Source organism: Chiloscyllium plagiosum, chromosome 10, assembly GCF_004010195.1.
Source record: "Chiloscyllium plagiosum isolate BGI_BamShark_2017 chromosome 10, ASM401019v2, whole genome shotgun sequence".
NCBI lineage: Eukaryota > Metazoa > Chordata > Chondrichthyes > Orectolobiformes > Hemiscylliidae > Chiloscyllium > Chiloscyllium plagiosum.
Window position 1 is genome coordinate 78020508 of NC_057719.1, and position 27287 is coordinate 78047794.

The following is a 27287-nucleotide window of genomic DNA, read 5'->3' on the forward strand; positions in this document are numbered from 1 at the left end:
ACCCTCCAACCACGAGGGATGAATGCAGATTTCTCCAGCTCCCTCATTTCCCCTCCTCCCACCTTATCTCAGTCCCAACCCTCGGACTCAGCACCGCCTTCTTGACCTGCAATCTTCTTCCTGACCTCTCCGCCCCCACCCTCTCTCCGGCCTATCACCCTCACCTTAACCTCCTTCCACCTATTGCATTCCTAACACCCCTCCCCCAAGTCCCTCCTCCCTACCTTTCATCTTAGCCTGCTTGGCACACCTTCCTCATTCCTGAAGAAGGGCTTATGCCCGAAACGTCGATTCTCCTGCTCCTTGGATACTGCCTGATCTGCTGCGCATTTCCAGCAACACATTTTTCAGCTCTGATCTCCAGCATCTGCAGTCCTCACTTTTTCCTTTTTGTGAAGTACCTTGTTGAGCGCGTTCAGGAAGTCAACACATCTACTGGTTCCCAATTCAGCTTGAGATTTCCTCAAAAAACTTTAATTATTTTATCAGACGTGCTTTCCCTTTCATGAAGCCATGCTGACTCTGCTTGATGAGATGATTATTTTCTAAATTTTCTGCTATTACATCCTTAATAATTAGCACATTAGCAGTTTTCCAATCCTCTGGTACTTTTACAGAATCCAGTGAGTTTTGCAAAATTACAACCAATGCATCCACTATCTCTAAGGACTTCTTTCAGGGTCCTCGGATGCAAACCATCAAGGGTCAGCGGACTTATCTGCTTTCGTCCCTTTCGTTTGTCTAATACTACCTCTCCAGTGTTGGTGATGGTACTTAATTCCTCGCCTATATTCTCTAGAATGAGTAAGATGTTCAAAGAATCTTCACTGTAAAGACTGGTGCAAAATATCTGATTAACTTCTCTGCCATTTCCTTCCTCCCTAAAACTATTTTTCTCATCATATTTTTATGAGACCTATGTTCACTTGACCTCGCTCTTCCTTTCATGTATTTAAAAAAGCTCCTGTTGCAAATTTTTATATTCTTCACAAGTTGCCCTCGTAAGTTATTTATTTTGATATTTTGTTATCTTTTGCTGGCTTCTGAATTTATCCCAGTCTTCGGGACTGTCAGTGGCTTTTGCTTCCTTATGCTTGTTCCTTCAACTTTATACTCTCCTTAGTTTCCTTGGTTAGCCATGGTTGGTTTATCCCACTCTTGGAATCTTTCCTCCTTATTGGGATATGTTTTTGCTGAGAGTCATGAATTACTTTCTTACATCTACCACTGTTTGCTTACAGTCTTTCTGCCCAGTCCACTTCAGCTAACTATATCCTCGTTTCATTATAATGACCTTTATTTACACTTGAGCATCATTTGTTTCTGACTAAAGATTCTCATTTTCAAACTGATTATTAAATTCTATCATGTCATGATCACTACTTCCTTGGGATCTTTGAGGTCATTTATTAAATCTGTCTCATTGCCAGTTACCAGATCCAGGATAGCCGCCTTGGTCGGTTCCATAACACATTGCACTAGGAAAGTATCCCTAATGCACTCTATGAATTTGTTGTCATAACTATCTTTCCCAACTTGATTGACCCAATCAATAAGAAGATTAAAGTTGACCATAATTGTTTTTTTTTACATATTCATATTACTTGTTGATTTATATCTTTTCTGATAGCATGGCTTTAATTCTAACATGTGAACATGCTAAACACACGTGGCCAAAAGGTAAAGTTAAAATGATGTGAAAAATTGGGTGTGCTGTGGAATTGTTTATCTCATTGAAGTATGCTCTGTTACTGAAAAGACTGGGAAACATTGATATGGTAAACCACACTATATCAAGGAAAATGGGCATGAAATGCTGACCTTGCTAGAACATTCTCAATTGCATGACAGACAAATTCTGGATGAAGGATTAAAAAAAAGAATTTAGTTAAGTTCTAACAACTGTAACAAAAAAAAAATTGAAGAGTTGCCTCTTTCTTTGTCTAATGATATATTTTACTATGGATGTAATCATGTACTTAAAATTTTAATGATAAAACTGCTCTCATTTTAAGAGCTGGTAGCAAAAAGGTAAACTTGGTTAAACTTTCATTTTGAAAATGAGAACTTATTTTAATACTCAGAACAAGTATCAATTCATTTGACTGCTCAATATGAGCTGTGATTTCCTAATTTCAGTACCTGCCTCCCCGCTAAAAACTGCTCTCCAGAGATCAACCAATGTAGTATGACTATCAGTTAACACTGATCATGAGTAAAATACTTTAGCATTGCTGCAACTGATTGTTTTGTCAATATTCTCAATATTAGCTAATGAGGGAAGTTGAATCCCTTAGAATGTGTTTACTTTTATATCATGCAGCAACAGAACATTCCGCAATCAACCAACTCCTTTTGTCTTAAGCAACTCTTTGCCAAAGAATTAATCCAGAATTAATGGTGTAAATATTACTGTGCTAAGAATTGTAACCTGTTTAGTAAAAACAAACATGTTTGCACTGGATGTACCTGGATAAATTTGGATCACAAAGGATCATAAGTTTTATAATCCATAATAAACTTCTGTATCCAGAAAGTTGCATAATTAGTAAAGCTAATAAACAGGATCAGTTTCAAGAAAAATGAAAGAGCTTATGCATCAACAGTGGCCCGTTAACTATATAAAAGAAAGAGTGCTTTTCTTTTACTGTTGTCAAAACTTGGCAACTTCAGCTAATAAATTGGTGCTATTATATGTCAAAGCAAATGTCTATTAATATTCTATTAAACATACTTCTACATTGATGAATTGTTGTATCAGACATCTTTTCTACAGCAAGAGAAAGAGTTGCTTCTATGCTCTGATGTCTTCCAAGTTCTGTGTACTATCCAATATACCCATAACTGAATCTTTGACCTGAGTTACTCTTAGACAGAATTTGCATAATACTGCCTGACTCTGGTACTAGAATGGGAAAGAGAGTGTGGTTTTAGAGATGGAACCCCAGTACATAATGATTTAGTCTTTGCAAAATATTCTTTATTTTAAAAAAGCTCAAAGTACATTTTAAATTGGACGTTATAGAAAATACAATATATGACCATTTTTGTCTTCTGATCATGTTGCAATCTTAAGTTGAACCCGCGCCTGAGACCCGGGTTCAATTCCCGCCTCAGGCGACTGACTGTGTGGAGTTTGCACGTTCTCCCCGTGTCTGCGTGGGTTTCCTCCGGGTGCTCCGGTTTCCTCCCACAGTCCAAAAGATGTGCAGGGTCAGGTGAATTGGCCATGCTAAATTGCCCGTAGTGTTAGGTAAGGGGTAAATGTAGGGGTATGGGTGGGTTTCGCTTCGGCGGGTCGGTGTGGACTTGTTGGGCCGAAGGGCCTGTTTCCACACTGTAATGTAATCTAATCTTAAGTGTTGCAACTGAATTCCAACGTTTGACGTTTTATTATATGCATTTACTGACAAGTTTACAGTCTGAAGGGTTGTATAAGTTGTCATTCTTCAATGCCCGATGGTTGAAAGGCCTCAGAGTGGCTTTTCACTGATAGCATCTTTGCAGTGTTGCCCTAAGCTTTAGTGCATACCTCAGCATATAGTCCTAGACTTTGGAATGTATTGATCATCAACACTCGATCAATGACCAAAATGCATCTTTTATTGAATTGTAAGTCTTTCAGCAGCAGTTGAATTTTGTCTCTGTTTGCATCTCTGGGCATAGAGCACAGATTCTGCATGAATAATCTGAGAGGGAATGTCCTCCTCACCATCAGCAAAGCTGAATCGTGTTGCTTGTTTGAAAATTTTGGTGATGACGTATTTTGCCAAATGACTTGACAGTCTGTTCAGGAGACGAACCAGAAGGATCAGCCACTCCTCTTTTTCCAAGGCATTCAGGACACATGCTGACCACTGTGATTTAAAAATCTACGCATACATATGCAGCTAAATTACTATGTGTAAATTCTAAACTGTAAGTACTTTTATGTTTTATCGTTTAACAGGATCCTTACAAATTCTATTCTATGACAAAAGAAAGAATGAAGGAGTGTGAAGCAATCTTAAATAGCAGATCAAATACATTCTTGATTTTTTTGGAATACTTTTGGATTATCCCTTTAAGTTACATGTATAGTATGTGTTACAACATGGTGTTGAGCCCTTCTGTTAATTAAACCAAACACCCAGAAAAGCGCTCCTCGCCTCATAATCTGCTAAAATATGAATGACAGAGAACACCCAAATTCCACTATTTAAAGAAAATAAAATCAATTTATTCTTTAACTCTAACTCTAAAAATGAACACTAACTGACTATTCACAATTCTAAGCCCCCTTTTCTCTTAACTGCTTATTATCTGCCTCCACCTCAATAATATACTGTTCCCATAAAACACTTATTAAAATTACATCAACTTAATTTCAAAACCATACTGCGGCTGTCGTTTTCTATGTCTTTCTTCTTCTGGCTGAATATCTGCCTGGGTCATTTTCTTTCATTTTACTGTGAAGATGTTTCATATGAAAAGGTACCTTTAATAGAGAGATGTTTCATATGAAAAGGTACCTTTAATAGAGAGTGTTCCTAATTTCTTGGGTCTGTCTTGATGGCAGTTGCTCTATCCAATTTTCAAAATGTCTGCCTTTTTTATATCTCCAACATCGAATCGTCTCATTGGTTTGATGTTGACAAAATAATAAATTCAAATTCGATTGGGTTTTAGTATCCTGGGGCATAATTTAAACTGGTTAAATTTGAATTATTTTTATAACCGCAACCAACTCAGGTATCTATTTTACAGCCAAATGTTAGCTATTTTCAATTTTCCAATGCACCCTGAGACTGTTCTTGTAACCCCTCAGTGCAGAACAGTATTCACTCTCTGTTAAAGGTACAGTATATGCCTTCAACTTCATAATATATGCTGAAATGAATTATATGCAATTACTACTTGTATAAATTATATACAATCCAGATATCATACATGCTTAGGACTTGAATTTATGCTTCCAATTATTGTTTGTTTTTAGCTGGACTTGAAACATTAACTCTCTGCTTTCTGTGTATAGATACCAGCCTGGCTGACAATCTCCAGCAATTTCTGTTCTTTCAGATTCCCAACATCCACAGTTCCTCATTTTATTTAACCTATCCCCAGTATTTTGTCAAATATTTCTCTCTCATTCAAATCACAAAAGCAGGTTATCTGATCATTTTTGCATTGTGAGAGTTTACTGTGCGACTACTGCATCTCCTGCATTACAGAAGTGACTGCACTTCAAACCACTCCATTGTGGAGTGTGGAGCATTCTTCATGAATTTTTTTTCACTTCAGCACAGTTGAATCCTATTGCTATCAGCAATAGATGGGAATAACATATCAACCTTGCTAAATACATGAGTATAATATTGACATAATTCAATGGATTGTCAGGAATTTTGCTTGCATGGTAGTTTTGTCCAAGCATTTTCAAAATGTGAGGAAGAGAGTTAACAATGCAGTGTCATCAGCTTTTGAGATATACATTATCAAATCATTGTGCAAGAGATAGCAGATTCATAAAAATGGAGTGTATGCTATCAATATGCAAGTTTGTGATTAATTACTTGAAATTTTTAAACAAGCTCACAGGTAGTTTGTGACTTACATGCAGAGGAACAAAAACGTGCTACAGCACATTGTTCATTTATAATTTAGTACTAAAATTTTAATATACTGGTCTCTATGCAGTCAACCTCGCACATTTCTCTTTTTAAAGTTTTGCTATGTGTATGGTTGCAGATGAGATAACAGTTTTGTGCAGTTGTAAATGTGTGCATTTACTAGTCATGGATGACTAGGTTGAATTTCATCCATTTGTATCTACTTTATGGAAACTCTAATCACCTGTATGTATAACTATTCTGTGAAACTTGTGCCTACATATTGTCTGGTTAAATGTCAGATGGTATCATGCTTCCTATGCTTTGCATTTCTATTGGGAAGTACAGCTAGCTCATCAAAGCGAAGTCAAGAATGTGAGTCATCATGCATGACACTAGCAAGTCCTGTTGAATCTCTCTTGGTGAGAAAATGTTAATCAATGTGAAAGTGTAAAGTACATTTTTGGATACACAACATTGGAATGTTGAAGGGTTAAAAAATTATTTTTAACAATATATTTTTGCTGGGGTGGAAGAGTCCAGAACTAGGGGGCATAGGTTTAGGGTGAGAGGGAAAAATATTTTTTAAAAGGGACCAAAGGGGCAACTATTTCACGCAGAGGAAATGAGCTGCCAGAGGAAGTCATGGACGCTGGTACAATTACAACATCTAAAAGGCATCTGGATGGATATATGAATGGGAAGGGTTTAGAGGGATGTGGGCCAGGTGCCGGCAAATGGGACTAGATGAGGTTTGAACATCTGGTTGGTGTGGATGAGTTGGACCAAAGGGTAAGTTTCCATGCTGTACGTCTGTATGGTTCTATGACTCTGTGATAAAAATACAAACATGTAAAGATCCGTAGTAGACTGTTCAGCCCCTTGAACCTTGCATTTGGCTCTTCTGATTTTAACCTCAACTCTATATTCCTGCCCACCTGTGATGACTTTTCACCTGCGTAGAGTCGTAGAGTCATAGCGATATACAGCATAGAAACAGATCCTTTGGTCTAACTCGTTCATACTGACCAGATATCCTAAATTAATCTAGTTCCATTTGCCTCCATTTGGCCCATATTCCTCCAAATCCTTCCTATTCATAATACCCACCCATATTTTAAATGTTGTAATTGTCCCAGCCTCCCCTTCCTTTGGCAGGTCATTCCATACACACACCACCCTATGTGTGAAAAAGTTGCCACCTGTTTAAAAAGAATCTATTCACATTTTTCTTAGAAATATTTAAAGATTGTGTTTCTACTGCATTATCAGGGAACGAATTCCACAAACTCATGATCTCTGCAATAAAATGTTTTACCTAATCTATGTTTTAAATAGGCAGCCCTTATATTTAAACAGTGATCTCAGTTCAAGACTCTCCCATAAGAGGAAACATCCACTGCAAATCCAACTTGTCAAGGCCCCTCAGGATCTTTTATATTTCAATCAAGTCATCTCTTACTCTTCTAACGTCCAGCCATTACAAACTAGCCTGTCAAACTAGTCCTCATAAGAAATCCCACACTTTCCAGGATTAAGCTGATGAATCTTTTTTTGTTCTGCCTGCAGTGTTATAGTTATAGGTCCAACTAGTCCATGTTAAACATAAACCCAAACTAAACTGCTCCTGGCCCATATCCCTCCAAACCTTTTCTATTCGTGTACTTATCCAATTTTTTTAAATGTAGTAATTATGCCCACATCCATCATTTCCTCAGGAAACTCATTCTACATGTGAGCCACCTCAGTGTAAAAAAAAAATTCCTCCTGTCTTATTTAAATCTCTCTCCTCTCACCTTAAAAATGTGCCCCCATGTCTTGAAAGACAACACCATAAACTCTATCTATACCCCTTATTACTTTAATATAGTGTTGCCTCTCCATCTCCTACGCTTCAGTGAAAAAAATCCCAGCCTTTATAGCCTTTACTTATAACGCAAACCTTCCATACTTGGCAACCTCCTGGTAAATTCTCTTGAACCCTCTCTAGCTTAGTAATATCCTTCGTGTGATGGTTGTTTTCAACTTAGCAACATGCAAACGTCTTAGATTGTACTTGGCTTGAATTTATATAAAATGCCCTAATAACAATGTATGCGACAAGATGCTCAGACTTGTTAACGTTGACGATTTACCATAAGGCTAATTACCTGACACAATTTTTAACCTTTACAATCTTCATAAAAGAGAAATGAAGCAAACATCAAAACTTGGCAGGCGAGAAGGAAGAGATGACCAAAATGTTTGCATCTTGCCTTTAAGAAGGTGACCAGTACTGTAAACAGATTTCAGATGTAGTCACAGGATAACTGGGCGGCATGGTGGCACAGTGGTTAGCACTGCTTCCTCACAGCGCCAGAGACCCGGATTCAATTCCCGCCTCAGGCGACTGACTGTGTGGAGTTTGCAAGTTCTCCCCATGTCTGCATGGGTTTCCTTCGGGTGCTCCGGTTTCCTCCCACAGTCCAAAGATGTGCGGGTCAGGTGAATTGGCCATGCTAAATTGCCTGTAGTGTTTGGTAAGGGGTACATGTAGGGGTATGGGTGGGTTGCGCTTCGGCGGGGCGGTATGGACTTGTTGGGCCGAAGGGCCTGTTTCCACACTGTAAGTAATCTAATCTAATCTAACTGAAGCATCGCCTTGCTTTTTTTTTAAACTTCATTCCCGTCGCAATATTTGATAACATATTATTAGTTTTCCCAATTATTTGCTGCACCTACACTCCAATGCTTGTGATTAATGCACTAGGACACCTAGATCCTTTTGCAAGTCAGGGCTCTGCAATCTCTCACCATTGAGATCATTTTTATTTATTCTTTCTGCCAACATTAACAATTTCACATTTTCCCACACTGTCATTTGCCATATCCTTTCCCACTCACTTAACATCCACCAGTTTTGCTTTATCCACAGCTAATATTACGTTCTCCAAAACTCCAATAAATTTATTTAAGCATGATTTTGCCTTTACCAAACTGGGTAGACTCTGCCTGATTACCGAGTGTCCTGCTATAATTTCCTAATAATAGATTTTCACATCTTAATTAAGACCGATGTTAAGCAACTGTCTTGTAGTTTCTTGCTTTATGTCTCCCTCCCTTGTCTGATTAATCTCACATAAGGATGGTATTTTGAACTAAACACTAAACTTTGAGGTGGGAATGTGTGAGATGATCCACTATGGATCCAAGAAAGATAGGTAAGAGTATTTTCTAAATTATGAGGAAACCATGACCTGAGAAGGAGTAGAGAGATTCAATATCACTAAAAGCTAATGTGTGGGCACAAAATAATAGGCAAGTGGAATGTTGGTGGTCTTGTGAATAGTTGTGTTACAGTTCCAGGAAACTCTATATAAGCTGTTTAACCTATGTTGTTCTGTTCAGTTCAGTTCTGGCAGCATATTTGAAGAAGGAGATATTGGAAAAGTTGCTGCATAGATTTGCTATAATGTTGCTGAGGCTAGGAGATAAATTATGAGGAATGATTGTACTAACTCAAATATTGAAGATTAGGGATGAAATAATTGATTTGAGAATTGCAGAACATGATAGCGTAGATAACAAAAAAAAAATCCGCTGCTAGAAGAACCCAAAACATGTCAGGAAAGCACCCTTTGCTCAGGCGGCAGAGAAAATCTTAAATAAAGGACCAGATTTTCACAGGAGACTCCCTTAACCTTCAAAATTGTGGGAAGTCCTGCTGACGTATTTCTGACAGATCTGATTTTTGCCTGTAGGTGAAAGGGGATGAAATGGATCATGGTTCCAATAAGAGGGAACTTAGAATTTAGTAATTTTGCTTTGATTGAGGTAAAGTAGAAAAAAAATCCATTTAAATAGATTGGTTGACATTTCCTGAAGGACTATCATGTCCTTACGAAGTTTAGCTGAGTTTCAAAAGTTAGGATCGTTTGACAGGGATTTCTGGATTCATGGTTTGATTGATAATTTAAAGAATTATTAAAGAATTAGCTTACTTTTGACCTGGGTTTAGTCTAAAAGGTTTTGTAGAAACATATTAATCATTTTAAATTTTAAACGATTGAGTGGGTTGTATGAATTAAAGTTTTCTTTTCCCTTCCAACTGAATATGGCTCCTGAAGTTTGTCCATGATTGGCATAAAGGTTTTAAGCGGCCATGGAAGTGAGTAGGAAGTGAGGGATGAGAGTTGGATGGCATAACCTCACGGGACAGCGTCATATAAATGAGGCAAATCTTCTAACCAGTCCCCCTCAGCATTCTCCTCTCCCCATGTAGCTGACTGTGCTCCTCATCTGGGACAAGAGACCTGACTTTTCCTACACTTGTTTCACTACTTCCAAACCCCCACCAACCCCCGTTCCTCTTTGAGATCTGATGGTTAAGTTACTGAAATAGGGAATAGTCTGGGAATCTTCACTGTGGGTGAAAGTTACTTTCAAAATATTTTAATGATGGTGACACCAATGTTCTAGAAAGGTGAGATAATCTTGGATTAGTAGACACATACTGAAATCAAGAGTCTGTAAATTAAGTAACTTCAAAATTTTGCACACAGTGCTTTGTCCAATTTGTAACAGATTATTTTGCCTACTTTCACCTTCAGAATATGCTTAATCTATCCCATCTCAGATCATACATTGTTGAATCCATCATCCATTTGTTACTTTGAGACTTGACAAACAGTTGACCACCCAAGCTCTGCCTCCTGATAACCTTAGGTCACCCAAATGCTTGCTGCCCATGTCCTTACTTGCATAAAGTTCCATTCATACATAATCCTGAGTTTGTGAAGAAAGTCCTGAGATACTAGACCTGTTGGACAGATATGAGGGAGAAAGACTTTGAGGAGGATGGCCATAATGCAAATCAATGCAAGTGGCGTAGAGTCTTCCTGGACAGGGAGGAGCAGAATAAAAATGTCTAAGTAATAAAGACAGCAAAATTGGGGGAAGAATTTGGGCGGCACGGTGGCACAGTGGTTAGCACTGCTGCCTCACACGCCAGAGACCCGGGTTCAATTCCCGCTTCAGGCGACTGACTGTGTGGAGTTTGCACATTCTCCCCGTGTCTGCGTGGGTTTCCTCCGGGTGCTCCGGTTTCCTCCCACAGTCCAAAGATGTGCAGGTCAGGTGAATTGGCCATGCTAAATTGTCCGTAGTGTTAGGTAAGGGGTAAATGTAGAGGTACGGGTGGTTTGCGCTTCGGCGGGTCGGTGTGGACTTGTTGGGCCGAAGGGCCTGTTTCCACACTGTAACTAATCTAATCTAATCTAATCTAATGAGAATGTCAAAATGCATTTAATGGCAGGTGTAAAGCTAGTAAGTTCAGTTGTTATGGCCTAAGTTGGAAAAAGCAATGTAAGTAGTAATAGGGATGAGTTCCTGATGAAGGAACTTCAGGACTTGGTCTCTAAGCTAAAATGCAGAACTGATAATCTTTGGATTGTTGACTGAACCATGTGAAATTTGGCATTGGAGCATGTACCTGGAGAATTAATCCATGGTAAGAAGTCTAGAAATATTCATTTTCATTGGACGCTGAAATAGGAATCTTAAAAAGATGCTTAAACTGTAAAGTGAAAAGAGATCAAAGTTACGTTGTCTGTACAACATTTCTCCCCTTGCCTGCAACAAAACACAGGAGCTGGAACCAAGCATGCACTTGGAGGAACCAATCATATTTTAAAGAGCAGGTAGGCAGGTAGCCCTACCAGACCAAAGGGCTGCACTCTTGTTAGAGAGAGGTGACTGGTGGTGAATTTTATCTGAGGGCCACCATGCCTCTAAGTGAAAAGGTTTAGAAGGAGAGCCCTTCAGGGTTAGTTATCTCAGTTGGCTGGACGGCTGGCTTGCGCTGCAACGTGATACCAATAGTGAGAGTTCAAATCCTGCACTAGCTGAGGTATCCAATCATGATAGACATTACTGAAACATACAAAAATGATCAGAGCTAGGAATAATATATTGCAGGGTATTATAGATTTAGAATATATGGAAAGTGAAAAGGGAGGTGGAGTAGCATACTGGAGTACTTACAATAATAATGTTTGAAGAAAAAAGGACATAACTATCAGTAAGACCAAAGTAGAAGCCATATGGGCAGACAAGACAGCAAATAAATGGAACTACTACATGTTGATTACAAAACAGTGAACAGTGGAAGAGAGATCCCAGCAAGAAATAATGCAAATAAATCAAGGAATTGAGCAGAAAAAGATAGGGCAGAGTACCCAATCCCCATCACCGCAATGTTTGCTTTGGAGTTGGAGTGGGCAGTTAATTGGATGGAAAGATTTGGGTGGCAACCTTGCCATCTTCCTGCCACTAGCCAATATAGTCCCCTGTGGGAAGGTGACTACACAGGCCTTCTCACCTATATACTAATTGAAATCTTCAAGCAGGTAGCTAATGCTTGCTTAAGAGCCTCACCTACCACCAGTAGTATGCAACCAGCAGGAGGTGAGGGAGTCATCACATGGGAGGCCTGGAGAGAGAGGACTTTTCTGACAGACTTGCAAGATCCTAGGGTTGGTCCCTACATTCAGTGGTGCTTGATGAAGGGTTGAAGAATGGCATTGAGAAAGCAGGCTTTTGCTTTGATGCATTTCACAAGACTCAATCTCACATCATTCACCTGAATATAATATGGATGCATTTAAGGGGAAACTATAGAAGTATTTGAAAAAGTGAATAGATGACTGGTGAATTTAGATGAGCAAAGATTAAAAAAGACTTGAGTGAAGAATATACACCGGCAGGACTAGTTGATATGAATGATTTATTTCTGTGCCTTAAGTCCTATGTAATCCCGTGATTGCTAAGCTACATTACGGTATTGATTAATGAATTTGGAAATTCTCATAATTTTTTAATCCCTCCATAACTTGGTCCCTCTCTAAAATTCTAATCTTGACAGTTGAACATCCCTCTCTGCTATTCTCTAATTGTGCTCTCATGAGTATCCCTGATTATAACTTTTCCACCATAGCCGTCTGCAACTTTAGCTACCTAAGCTCTATGTTCTCCATAAACATCTCTATTCTTCAGGTATCTTACCTCTTCAGGAATACTTACCTCTTTGTCCTAGCATTTGGTCATCTGCTGCAATATCTCTTGATGTGACTTGGTACCAAATGTGCTTTATAATATATTTCAGAACTGGCTGAACATTTTTTTTACTTAAAAGTTATGTATACATGTTCGTTGCAAGTTCTATGTAAGAGTACGCTTCACTTATTTCCTTAAGAGCATTACTGATCTTTGAACAGCTGAAAGTGCAGGGTATTGTTAAGTTTCATTTTTAACAATGAGATCGTTGTGGGAAAGAAAATACATTGAATGACGAATCAAATCTCTCACTCTTCAGTAAGTTGTTACATCCCTTACAATTTGTGTACAACTTCAGGAAAAAGTGCAGCAAAAGTGAACAAATTGGAAAATCAAAATAGAAAGAGTTATTAGTTGGGAGCATTAATTGGTTACTGCCTATATTGCTCAGCCATGTTCTAGTGTCAGCTAATTTACAGAAATAAATTTGCCAAACCTCTGTCCACCACAGGATTTGTCCCACTAACCAGTTAGGTCTTGCCCCCAGCCCTTGAACACACATGTAAAACGTCGTACAGCATGGAACCAGCCTTGCAATGCTGGCACCAATAGCCACATCTATAATAGTTTCCTACTTCTTGCAGAGTCCATAAATACCCTCCTCTTCCTCATTTATCGTTTGTGTGTGTGTGTGTGTGTGTGTGTGTGTGTGTGTGAAATTTCCACTCCCTACCATTTCCATGCAACCTTGTAAATCTTTACTCTCTGAATCATTATCCAATTCCATTTTGAAAGCCACGATTGAATTTTCCACCTCCACCGTCTGAGGCAGTGTATTCCAGATGCTAATCACTCACTATGTAGTAACAGTTTTCTTATTGTCTCCTCCAGTTCTTTTGTCAGTCAGTTTGAACCTTTATCTTCTGGTTCTTGATCATTCTGTCATCTATTACCCTAGCTCCATTTGTACGTACTGAATCAAAACTGCCTAGGTCTGGCCTCCACAGCAACAGATCAATGCTCTGCCAGCTCTCATTGGTGCTTTGATGTTTTTTAATCAACTATCCTTCCCTGTCTCCTTCCAGGTTATGCAAAGCAGCCTGGGTGGTCACTTCTGGAACAACCTGAGAGGGCTGGCAACTTCAAATGGAATGATCAATTTCAATCATTATTTGAGTTCAAACTTGCTTGAAATTTTTAAAGCAGATATCTGCAGGCTAAATACTTGAGTGAAATGAAAAAAATTAAATAATTTTCTTGAAAGAATATGTACAAATTGCACATGCTGCTTTATACCAAGGTGCTGGAGTTGCTAAATGACACATGGTAACAATTCATGTGGCTCAGGGTCCAAGGGAGAGAGAACATGGGTTATCTAATGTAATAGTGGAGATTGTTGTGGAAGAGGGAGCACATTTCTTTTACTCAGTGGGGGAGTCTATTCTCTACTCTCATTCTATTCCAGCTGCTCCAGCTGTAGGTATTGCTCTGCCTGACCTCAGTCCTCCTTCCATTCCTCCTGTAAACCAAGGGGGAATCCTCTTGCAAGATGTTCATGATCAAGTATCCACTTTTCTCTTGTCTATTAAGATGGATTACTGCTGCATTGACTCTTTCTAGAATAAATGTTGATAATGTGATGATAATATTTCCCTATTTGTTTTTAAATTCCTCTTTAGAAGGTGAACATCATAATTGTCACACATCTTTCAGCAGTACTCAGTCCTCAACAGCAACTTGTTCACTTCATTTATTAAGAGAGCAAGCTACTCATGTTCTATCCACTAACATTTTGTGTAGTCTCTTCAGTGAGTGCCAGCAAGCAAGCTTTAGTGGCAACCATCCTTAATCCTCTGGGATGCTGTTAAGAGTGCATGTTCAACTTCTTAAACCAGTATGGTGTCTTGTGGTAAATTTCTCTTGCTGCTTAAGAGCTTGATTTATTTACCAAAAGGAGGCTGAAGAAACTCCTATCTGTTGAGCTTTAAGCAAATATATGCCACTGATATTATTTTTAATGTGTGGGCACCTGCATAAAATCGTACACTTTAAGTTGCATAACAAAGGATTGCAATTGATCGTTTACTCTCTTTACCAGGCGTCATCACAGCGATGTTTGCGAAATTACACAGACAAAGCTGCGAGGTTCAGTTCGAGACTTGAGGTCTCCTAAGAGGTCATCAAAGTCAACAATTGAAGAAGACTTGAAGAAGCTAATTAACCTTGATAGTCCTCCTCCGGACATTGGCAAAAATGGGAAGGTATGCAAGTTCAAAGTGACTCTACTGTATTTGTGAAGACCTGATCAAAACTTCCCAATCGTTGCTTTTAGTATGCTCCTTTCTAAATCATCTCCCTTTCCCTCATTTAAAATGTGCTGCCCTGCTGCTAACTTGTAATTGTATGGTAACTTAAAACAGTAGTTAACTTCATGGTAAAGCATTTCAAACATTGCTTACTTTTAAACTTGCTGTTTGTGTTAAATACTTTTAACCTGAAAAATGCAGGTTTCCTGTGAAACTTTGGGAGTTTTGTTTATGAAGCCAAATTTTGCAAAGTCACTTACTATTTCATGTGTCATCTCATCCGATGCCTTTGAGGTTTGCTGCAAAGATTCCCTGTCTAGCAGCCTCTTACATGAACACAGTACCCAGCAACACTTGCTTGGAGCTTGTAAAATACATTTAAAGGTAATTATATGACAAGTCTCACATCTTTCATTGACCCTAATCTCTCTGCAGGACTGTGGGGTGATGGCTGCTTTTGCAGAGTGTCCCAGTATAGTTTGTTGCCTACAGTACTCGCATAGAGCAGAAAACATAAATGTTTTTGCCAAAAGTATTCAGCACACTTGACAGAGCCAATTACATTGAGGCAACCCTCACTGATGGAACCTATTCATGTACATTGCAGCAAGGAATGTTTCTTCAAAAGAAAATTAGTAATTTTTCTTTTCATTGAAAGATGTTTTCCTCCAGTGCAACATGAAGCATGTTCAGATTCAGTATTGCACAGTTGATTACAGAATAATGCTCCCACTTGTCTGCTTCAATAATGTGCCTTAAATCAAAGTAAAAAGGGCATAAATTTGAATGTTTCCATTCCACACCAGCTTCCAATAGCTGGCTTACCTGAGCAAGATTGGTGGATACTGTGCATTTAACATTGGAACACTGTACAGTGAGTATTGACAAAGGTCCTAGTTAAGACGGTCCATGTACTCAACCCATGCAACCAACAGCTTTTGATGCCCTCAGTATGAGCTGATTTTGAAATTAGCTATCACATGTCAAAAGTAGAGAGTGTGGTGTTGGAAAGCACAGCAGGTCGGGTTGCAAGCGAACCCATTCCCGATGAAGGGCTTTTGACCAAAATATCAATTCTCCTGCTCCTCGGATGCTGCCTGACCTGCTGTACTTTTCCAGCACCACCCTCTCTATTCTGATCTCCAGCTTCAGCAGTCCTCACTTTCTCCTGGTTGATTTTAACCACATGTCAAAAGACCTGTGAGTATCTCAGGTACTTGAGAGGTTTTGTTCTTTGTAAAAGGTTATACCATTGGTTTGTAGAGATTTAAAGTGGAACCATTTTACTCTACTTATGGCTTGCCACAGTTAAAAACCTATCCTTTGCATGGATGCAGGTACAAATATCAGAAAGTTAGGTTTATCACAATAGTGAATGTTAATTATTGCAGAAAATGTCCAAAGCTATAAATAATTAATGTAAATGAATAAGTCACAAAATTGATCATTTAAAAGCCAAGCAGCAGAGCTAATTGCTAAAAATGTTTTTTTTATTAGGTTGAGTTAGAGTGGGGTGGATAAAAAAACACAGGCACAAGTCCTGATTACTAAAGGAAGGTGATGAGCACCAGGGTTGAGTTAGAGTTGATTTGAGCTGGGCCCCCAAGGGATTTGTGTGAAAGTGAGATTGCCTTTCAGCCTGGTTTTTCTTGTTGTCCAATCTGCTTTTTCAGAAAAGTTTTGGAGGAGGTAGGAGGTGGTGAAGGGAAAGATGTGAAAATGGCTCAGACAAACCCATTCATGCACACTCATTCTGACGATCCCTCACAGACAAGGATGATTCTCTTCCACTAGCAGGGTGAGTTCATAGTTCATAGTTTCCAGCCCCACTCCATGTCCTAGCTCCCAGCCCTACCATGTGTCCACCATTCCCCGACATCTCCCCTCACTGAGGTCGAATGTTTAGTCCTCAGCAAAGGCCTCACCTTTATCCTTTTACACTCCCAGATTAATGAGTTCAACGTATGCTGCGATCTTGAATGTTTCTTCTGCCCCTCCGTCTCTGGGCCCACTTTTCAACCAAGACACCCACCCGCCCACCCACCCACAGAGGACCCCTTCTCCAGCCTCCAACACACCCCATTCACCTGGACACCCCATGCCGGCCTGTTACCAGCCCTTGATCTCTTCGTTTCAAACTGCAGCTGTGACATCGACTGCCTCAACCTGTCCAACCCCCTCACCCACTCCAACTTCCCGCCCTCACAACGCGTAGCGTTCTACTCCAACCCCAACCTCACCGTCAAACCTGCAGACAAGGTGGGGGGTGGTAGTCATGTAGTGCACTGAACTCTACACCATTGAAGCCAGGAGCCAACTCTCAGACACCGGCTCCTATTGCCCCCTTGATCACGACCTCACCTCCCACCACCAAACCATCATCTCCCACACCATCCACAACCTCTTCACCTCTGGGATCTCCCATCCACAGCGTCATTGTCCGTGAACCCCACTCTGCCCAATTCTACTCCTACCGAAGATCCACAAACCTGACTGCCCCTGTTGACCCATTGCCTCAGCCTGCGCCTGTCCCACTGAACTCCTCTCTTCCTACCTTAACACCAAACTGTCTCCCTTAGTCCAGGAACTCCCCACCTACATTTGTGACACCACCCTCTCCCTTCACCACCTCCAAGATTTTTGTTTCCCCCACCCCCAACGTCTCATCTTCACCATGGACATCCAGTCTCTGTGCACAACGATCTGCCATGATAAAGATCTCCAAGCCCTCCGTTTCTTCCTCTCACGCCGTCCCAACCAATAGCCTTCCACCAATACCCTCATCCGCCTGCCTGAACTGGTCCTCACCCTCAACAACTTTTCTTTCCAATCCTCCCACTTCCTCCAAACCAAAGGGGTAGCAATGGGCACGTGCATGGGACCCAGCTATGCCTGTCTGTGTGTCAGGTATATGGAACAGTCCATCTTCCACAGTTAGATCAGCACCACCCCCCATCTGTTACTTCGCTACATCGATGACTGTATCGGCGCCACCTCGTGCTCCATGAGGAGGTTGAAAAGTTCATCAATTTTACCACCTTCCACCCGACCTTAAATTTACCTGGACCATCTCAGACACCTCCCTCCCCTTCCTGTCCTTTCCATCACTGTCTCCAGCAACCAACTAACCATAGACATCTACGACAAGCCCACTGACTCCCACAGCTACCTAGACTACACCTACCCCCACACTACCTCCTGCAAAAACACCATCACTTATTCCCAATTCCTCTGCCTCCGCCACATCAGTTCCCAGGATGACCAATTCCACCTCAAAGTCCCATACGGCCACCTCCTTCCAAGATTGGAACTTCTCTGCCCACGTGGTTCACAATGCCCTCCAGCACATCTCCACTTTATGCACCACCGCCCTTGAACCCCATCCCTCCCAACGCAACAAGGGCAGAGCTCCCCTGGTCCTCACCTTCCACCCCACCAACCTCCACATACATCACATCATCCTCCGCCACTTCCGCCACCTCCAAATGGACCCCACCACCAAAGAGATATTTCCCTTGCCACCCCATCAGGGTTCCATAGAGACCATTCCCTCTGCGACTCCCTTGTCAGGTCCACGCCTCCACCACCCACACCCCACTCCTGGCACCTTTCCCTCTCACCGCAAGAAGTGCAAAACCTGCCCACACCACTCCCCTCACCTCCATCCAAGGCCCCAAGGGATCCTTCCACATCCCTCAGAAATTTACCTGCATCTGTACCAACGTCACCCACTGCATCTGTTGCACCCGGTGTGGTCTCCGCTACATCACGGAGATAGGACGCCTTCTTGCAGATCGTTTCGGAGAACATCTTTGGGACACCCACACCTACCAACCCCACTGCCCCGTGGCTGAACACTTCAACTCCCCCTCTACTCCATCAAGGACATGCATGTCCTGGGCCGCCTCCATAGCCAACAGTTACCACCCAATGCCTGGAGGAAGAATACCTTATATTCTGCCTTGGGATACTGCAACCACACGCAATAAATGTGGACTTCAATAGCTTCCTCATTTCCCCTCCCCCCGCATTATCCCAGTCCCAATCCTCTGACTTGGCACTGCCCACCTGACCTATCCATCACTTCTCCTCAGATGCTGCCTGACCTTCTGTGCTTTCCCACCAACACACTCTGGACTCTGACCTCCAGCATCTGCAGTCCTCACTTTCTCCTGACTTCATAGGTGGCTGTACAGATCTATACAGCTTCTGTAAGCTCTGTTACACTTGAGGCAGAAGGTGGTTGCAGAAAGGGATGGGTACGGCATTGATGTGGTAGTGCGCTCCTTACGCTGTTTTCGCCTGGCTTCTGGCAAGTCTTGAGGTGCTCGACATCTTCCCGAATGCTGCTCCTTCGCTTTAGATGGTCTTGGACCATTGATTGCAAGTGTCTGTGGGAATCTCTCGGTTTGCTAATGAGGCCTTGAAGGTATCACCAAAGTGCTTCCTGTGTCCGTCATGTGGATGATGTGCCCCAGTCCATCATAGATTCCTGAAGAAGGGCTTATGCCCGAAACGTCGATTCTCCTGTTCCCTGGATGCTGCCTGACCTGCTGCGCTTTTCCAGCAACACATTTTCAGCCCCAGCCCATCATAGCCAATCAAGAGTGGTCACTCGATTCTAGTGATGTTGGCCTAGTCGAGGACGCTGTCATTGGTGTGTCTTTCTTCCCAGTGGATTCGCAGGACCTTGCATGACAGTGTTGATGGTACTGCTCCAGTACCTTGAGGTGTCTGCTGTAGACAATCCATGTCTCCAAGCCACGTAGGAGAGTGGGAACCACCACAGCTCTATGAGCCATGATCTTGGTGTCGGATCTGATGTTGTTGTCCTCGAACACCCTTTTCCTTTGGTGTCTGAAGGCAGCGCTAGCACACTGGAGGCAGTGCTGGATCTCTTCATCAATAGCTGCTTTGGCTGACAGGACACTTCTGAAGTATTGGACGCGGTCAATGTTCTTTAAGGCGTCCCCGTGAATAATGATCACTCGCCCACACACTTGAATTTGTGTGGAACTTTGAGTCATCTTGGGGAGATTCCAGAGTGTATTACAAACAATATATTACAATTAATGATGCAGTCCCAATTTGTATGTAGATTAACATGTTAGCCAATTCATATGCAGCAAAGCACCTGATGTAGTAAGTAGATGAATGTGAATATGATAGTGATGGTTGAGGAAAGAATTCTTTCCCTGTGATATTTCAATCATGCAGGGGATTTCCAATGTCCTGTCTAATCAGCTGACCTGAGAGCAGTGGAACTGAATATATAAATGTTGGTATTCACTTCTTTGCTGGATAAGTTGTCCACCCAGACATGTTTTTCTCTTTCACATGCTCCACACCCCAGCCCCCAAACTTTGGCCTGTGTTTTGTCCAAGTTGTACTTCAAAGACTTAAATGTAATCTAATCAGCCAGGTACTTGCTGTGGTTTTGGGATGTACTGTTTTTCATTAAAGCTATGATAAGTAATAAAGCACCACCCAGATAGAAAGAGAAAACTTCCCACAATACCCAAGAAAAATATTACAAATTTTCTTTGCTTTATATTTTCCTAGAACTGACACCATTAAGATAGGCCTTGTAGTCATACGATTTTTGCAATGAATTCTATAGAATTGATTGAATTGTTGAATGCAAGTTGTTTTTACACTACAAATACCTCCCATTTCTATACTCTTATCACTCTTTCTGTTCCCTTGAATCTGTAATCAAGCCTCTTATTAAATACATCAATTTTATTGCCTTCATTCTTGTTGAAAGAAATTCTTCCTAATATTCTGTGTTTGATTTGTGAATGCTATCTTATATTTAAACTTACATATTTTGAAGTCAGCAACAAGTGGAAATAGTTTTTCTAAACTGTTGTGTTGAACCTCTTCATGCTTTTAAAGGCCTTCAGTATTCCAGAGGAAAGAATGCAGTCTGTCCAATTATACTTAACAATTACATTATCTCAATTATAACAAGCCAATGTAAATCTTTTCCGCCCTGACATTCTTTTTGTACTATGCCAGAACTATTCAAAATATGTGTGGTCTAATCAAGGTTCCATATATGTTGAATATTTCCTTTTTGTTTTCATATTCTACACATCTAGAATGTGTAGCTTTTGCTTGCATTCTTTATCAATTCATCAGAGTCTTGCTGCTACTTAAGTATTTCCAGAAAAGTGATCATGGACATTGCTCTCTTCAAATCAACATTTCTCAAGATCAGTCACTAGGTTCCAAAGACTGCTTTGTTGGAATGCTGTGACATCATGAAAGGAGCTTCAGGAATTGCATTCTTTTCTCTGTGTCTGTGCCCCCACCCCCTTCTTTCTATCACAAACATGATAGCACAGAGAGAGATAAACTAGTGCAGATGGATTAAATTAAGTTCATCAATGCACTTGAAACAAATCTGATGTTATGTGAACAGGATTGATATGTAAAAGTTAGGGTCATGGGTTGAGAGAGAATTTTGGAGTGCAAATGAGAGTAATGATGATAGATGGCAAAAGTAAATACTAAGAAGACCCATTGGTGTAGGAAGTAATTAACTGTAATATAACTATTATCTGTGAGAATGGATCTGGTCAGACAAATTGGAATCAAAGGTTGGCAGGAAAGAAGAAAGTATCGGAACAATGTGCTGCCTTCAAAGGAGAGGGAGGTTGGACACAATCAAGCTATATTTGTGTGAAAGGGAAGAGCAGGGCAAACAAATCTACAGCTCTTTGAATGAAAGATGATGTAGGAAGGTAAGGTTAGAAAGAAACAATGTGTATATCGTAGTTGATGCAGGATAATGCACTAAAGCAACAGGCTGAATGTAAAAGGTTTAAAGTGGATGTGATAAGCCAATAAGAGCTACAAAGAGTCTGACAAGAGACTGGCAACAAAAAAAAGTTGGAATCCTAACATTATCTGCACACATAATAATTGTAAAAGGGTCATAAAATGGATTGGACCGATTTAGGGTCCAATGGGTTTACACACAGAGGCATGGACCAAAACTGAAGTATTCAAATGAATACATTGTCTCTCTTTTCCAAGGCAGATGCTGCTACTTAAATAAGTGAAAAACAAGTTAATTAATACACTAAAAGGATTTAAAATTGATCAAAAAGGCTATTGACAAGGTTATTTGTGCTTAAACAAAAACAGATATTGCTGGAGAAACTCAACACATCTGCCAGCATCGTGAAGAGACAAAAAATACTGCAGATGCTGGAATTCAAAGCAGACAGGCAGGAGGCTGGAAGAACACAGCCAGCCAGGCAGAATCAGGAGGTGGAGAAGTTGACATTTCAGGTGTAACCCTTCAGGACTGGGGTGGGTGTGGGGGGAGTTCCGCATAAAGGGGGAGGCGGGGACAGGGTGGTGAAGTGGGGGTAGGTGAAGACAGATAGAGGATATGGCTGGTTGGTCAATGGCAGGAATGAATCCAGTAGGTGGTGTGGAACAGTGGAAGGGAGGGGGAGGGAGGTTATTTGAAATTGGAGAACTCAATGTTGAGTCCTCCGGGCTGGAGGGTGCCCAGGCGGAAGATAAGGTATTGCTCCTCCAATAGGAGCTGTGGTTTGTTTTGACAATGGAGGAGGCCAAGGAAGGTCATGTCAGAAAGGGAATGGTTGGGGAAATTGAAATGGGTGGTGACTGGAACGTCCACTCGGTCACTGCGGGCTCAGCTGCGATGCTCAGCGAACTGTTCCCTAAGTTTACATTCAGTCTCCCTGATATAGAGAAGACTACATCGGGAGCACCTGATGCAGTACACTAGGTTGGAAGAGAGGCAAGTGAACCTATGTCTGACCTGGAAGGACTGTTTGGGGGCCCTGGATGGAGGTGAGGAGATGGTGTGCTGGCAGGTTTTGCATTTTTATGGTTGCAGGGCAAGGTACCTGGGAGTTTGGTGACAGGGGTGGTGTCAACCAAGGACTGCCAAAGGGAATGGTCCTTGCGGAAGGCTGCAAGGGATGGGGAGGAGATGATGTTCTTGGTGGTGGGGTTTATTTGGAGTTGACGGAAGTGTTTGAGGATGATGCGTTGGATACGGAGACTGGTGGGGTGGTAGGTGAGGATAAGGGGGACTCTGTCCTTATTGTGTTGGGAGGCGGGGGTGTTTAGAGCAGTGGAACGGGGAATTGAGTAGACAGGCAAGAGGCTGGAAGAACACAGTTAGCCAGGCAGCATCAGGAGGTGGAGAAGCTGACGTTTCAGGTGTAACCCTGGGGCATCACAACCAAGATCTGCACACAGGATTTGCACAGGCATTTATTTAATTTCAAACAGGAGTCACTAAGCAGTATCAAAAGCAGCATACACTGTCTGGCTTGCCCTCCAAAACTCCAGTGGCTCTTATTACCTTTGGCAGCTCCTGCATTGCCACCTGGGCTAAAATACCTTATGAGGCGAGATCAGAGTTAGATTTGGGGTTTAATGCTGAATCTTTGAGTTAAATGGTGAGGAAGAAGAAGCTAACTAACATAGGCTTCATGGTGTTGACCTTCTGCATCCCTTAGGCTGTGGTCTGTGCCTTTTGTTACAGTCAAGGCCATGTTGAGACTCTAGTTCCCTTCATCAAGGTCTTTATGCAGGCAAATTAAAATCTGTCTTTTTAACTTTTGGATGGATTTTCCTTCAGGACTGGGGATGAGTGTGGGATGAGTTGCAGATAAAGGGGGAGGCGGGGGCAGGGTGTTGAAGTGGGGATAAGTGAAGACAGGTAGAGGGTATGACTGGTTGGTCAATGGCAGGAATGAATCCAGTAGGTGGCAGGGAGCAGTGGAAGGGAGGGGGAGGGGCTGGGAAGGGAGTCTGGGGATGGGGAGAGCTGTCTAGATGGCAGAGGGAGGAAAAGCATCTATGAAGAGATAGCAGAGTAAACCTGTCAAGTCCAATGATTCTCCTTCGGAACTAGAGTGGTCGCTGTACTCAACATTAACTCTGCTTACTCCCCACAGATGCTATTGGACATGCTGAGTTCCTGCAGCAATTTTTGTTTTTGTTTCAGATCTCCAGCATTCGCAGTTCTTTGTTATGTTATATCCGCAGTTCTTCGGTTTATTTTATCGAACTTAAAGTTGTTATGGCATTAGAACTGCATGAGATGCAGCCACGATATTGATAAAATTGCAAACAGAAATTAGAGGCACTAGCCATAATTTTCCAATCTTCATTTGGTTCTAGGATGGCATTAGTGAGGACTGGAAAATTACAAAATCTGTAACCATTAGCCTAGTAACTCCAGGCAATTCAGTTTAACTTAAGTAATGAGGATATTTTTGCAAGCAATAATATGGAAGTAAGTTACTGGTCACTTTGACTCTTAGAATAACTAGTGCAGACTTAATGGCCATCTGCACTGCAATGATTTTGTGATGTTTATGAGGTTCATTCATTATCAATCCTAGCACTAATATGCTGTGAAGGCTACTGCAATCTGTCAAAAATGTGATTTGAAAATGAAACCTGCACTCTTAAGCAAAAATAAAATCAGTTTTTCTAAATCTGTTCCCTGGATGTGAAGCTTGTCCTGTCTGTTGTTTGACACACATTCTCTGTTCCTTATCTCTAATTTTAAATGGGTGAATTTACTTTGGTTTTCCTTTTGTCTTGATATAGCTGTCTCTCCCAGATACGCCAACAACGAGGAAGCCATTGCACCGGACCTTGTCTGATGAGAGCATCTACAGTGGCCAGAGAGAGCCTTCATTCTCGAATGCGCACACATCACTCCTGGACCAAGCCTTGCCCAACGATGTCCTGTTCTCCAGCACCCATCCATCCCTGCACTACACACTGCCAGGCCGTAAGCATGGACAGTCGATAAAATCTCATCATGGTGGGTAGTGCTCACAGGCCCCGCTGTCTTGTCTGAGTAAAGCGATCTGTGGTGCATTTGCTGCTTTTATTGTGACAAAGGGAGTTTACATCCTGATTTTTGTTTGCTTTTATCCCCCAAGGTGTGATTTTACTTGAGGTGCAGTTCTGTTGGAGCAGACCTTCTCTTTCCTCTCCAACTATGGCTATGGTTTGAGCTTAGACAGTGAAAGTCAGGATGGTTTCAACCACATGGGGCATCACCACCAAGATCTGCACACAGGATTTGCAAAAACATGTATTTAATTTCCAACAGGAGTCACCAAGCAGTATCAAAAGCAGAATACGCTGCCTGGCCTGCTCTCCAAAACTACCGGGGCTCTTATTACCTTTGGCAGCTCCTGCATTGCCACCTGGACTAAAATACCTTATGAGGACAGATCAGAGTTAGATTTGGGGTTTAATGCTGAACCTTTGAGTTAAATGGTAAGGAAGAAGGAGCTAACTAACATAGGCTTCATGGTGTAGACCTTCTGCATCCCTTAGGCCGTGGTCTGTGCCTATTATTACATCAAGGCCATGTTGAGACTCTAGTTCCCTTCATCAAAGTCTTTATGCAGGCAAATTAAAATCTGTCTTTTTAACTTTTGGATGGATTTTCCTCCAAATTTTGTTTCACCACTAGTTTAGCCAGTTAAACCTCTGAAGGTTAAACAATGTAAGTTACAATCCAAGCTCATGTGCTATTGCAGAGATTGAATTTCATCATTTCTCAGTCAGGACATGTACTCTGGAAATGGGTTCGTTGGAAGAAGATGATTGTGGTTTTAAAATAAAGCACATTTTTTAGAACATGAAGTGTAACAATCATTTTCTTTCTTTGGCTTGATCCAATTTTCTAGTCTCATTTTAAATTAATTTATTGATTTGTTGTAATTAACTTATCTGATAATCAATGTTTGATTAATATTTTGCGTTATCCTACAGTTGAACTTTCTGCATCCGATGGTTCCCTTTCTGATATTCATGAACGAAGGCGGCAGCCACTGCCAGATCCAGGCCTTATGCCCCTGCCAGATACAGCCATGGGCTTGGAATGGTCCAACCTTGTGGATGCAGCAAAGGCATTTGAAGGTAACACTCTGTTTTTTTGCTTTATGCTGTCATGTGAAAATAATCAGTAATAGTTTTAATTTTTTCTAATGTCAATTTCACACAAGGAGCTGGAGTGAGACAGATGTAAATTCGTAGTTTTCACATTTTCAGAATTTCATGCAGATTGTTGAGTACGGATTTGTGCACAGATATCAATCATAATTTACATTTGTCAGTATTTTAGTTGCTTTAGACATTAATGTTTCAAGCTGAAGTCACTCCTTGTACATATGGTTCATTCATGAATTATTGATGCTTGAACTTATCCAATGTGTTCATATGTATTTCGCTCAAGGCATGAAAAACTGATGTGTGGCAATGGGTTTTATTTTAGCAGCCATTCTGTGCCAGAAAGCCATATAATGGTTGACCTTAAAATTATATTTAAGGTATATCGGTTCAAGAAGAAATGTTGACCAGAAAATCAGGAGAGCTGCTTGTTCTTTAGCTGTGTCTTGAGATTTTTAAAAATCAGTGTAGTGCTGGAAAAGAACAGCAGGTCAGGCAGCATGCTAGGAGTGGGAGAATTGACGTTTCTGGCCATAAACCCTTCATAAGGAATGAAGCTTATGGGCCAGGTAGCCAAGAGATAAATGGGAGGGAGGTGGGGCTCGAGGGAAGGTAGCTGAGAATGCAATTGGTAGATGAAGGTGAGGGAGAAGGTGATAGGTCAGAGAGGAGGGTGGAGTGGATAGATGGGAAAGATGATGGACAAGTCAGGAGGGCGGTGTCAAGTTGGAGGCTTGGGACTCATAATGTTGGGGGAGGGGAAATGAGGAAACTGGTTGAAATCCAAATTGATTCCATGTGGTTGCAGGGTCCCAACGCGGAATATGAGGCTTTCTTCCTCCAGGTGTCAGGTGGTAAGGGTTTGGCATTGGAGGAGGTCCAGGACCACCACCTTCCAAAATCGCAATTTCCCTTCCCACATGGTCCATGATGCATTCCAGCGCATCTCCTCCATTTTTCACACCACCACCCTTGAACCCCACACCTCCCAACGCTGGACCCCCACTGGACCTCACCTCTACCCCACCAATCTCTGCATACATTGCATCATCCTCTGCCACTTCACCACCTACAAATGGACCTCACCACCAAAGATATATTTCCCTCCCAACCCTATCAGCGTTCCCTGGAGACTATTCCCTTCGCAACTCCCTCGTCAGGTCCACGCCCCCCACTAGCTCACATCCCAATCCTGGTACCTTCCCCTGCCACCACAGGAAGTGCAAACCTTGTGCCCATACCATTCTCCTCACATCTGTCCAAGGCCCCAAAGAATGCTTCCATATCCAACAGGAATTTACCTGTACCTCTACCAATGTCATTTAGTATATCCGTCGCACCCAATGTGGTCTCCTCTACATCAGGGAGACAGGAGTCTCCTTGC

At 41.5% G+C, this 27287-nt stretch overlaps 1 protein-coding gene across 5 annotated transcripts in view; it reads left to right on the top strand.

The window, feature by feature from the left end:
- The window catches only part of sipa1l1 (signal-induced proliferation-associated 1 like 1), a 433231-nt gene that overhangs the window by 393145 nt on the left and 12799 nt on the right, over window positions 1–27287 (top strand). For 4 of the 5 annotated variants that reach the window (XM_043698149.1, XM_043698152.1, XM_043698150.1 and 1 more), the window contains 3 exons: window positions 14719–14881; window positions 24542–24761; window positions 25727–25873. In XM_043698149.1, the coding sequence (XP_043554084.1) occupies window positions 14719–14881; window positions 24542–24761; window positions 25727–25873 (530 nt within the window). The remainder of the gene's footprint in view (window positions 1–14718; window positions 14882–24541; window positions 24762–25726; window positions 25874–27287) is intronic. The other variant, XM_043698153.1, reaches the window with a different exon arrangement.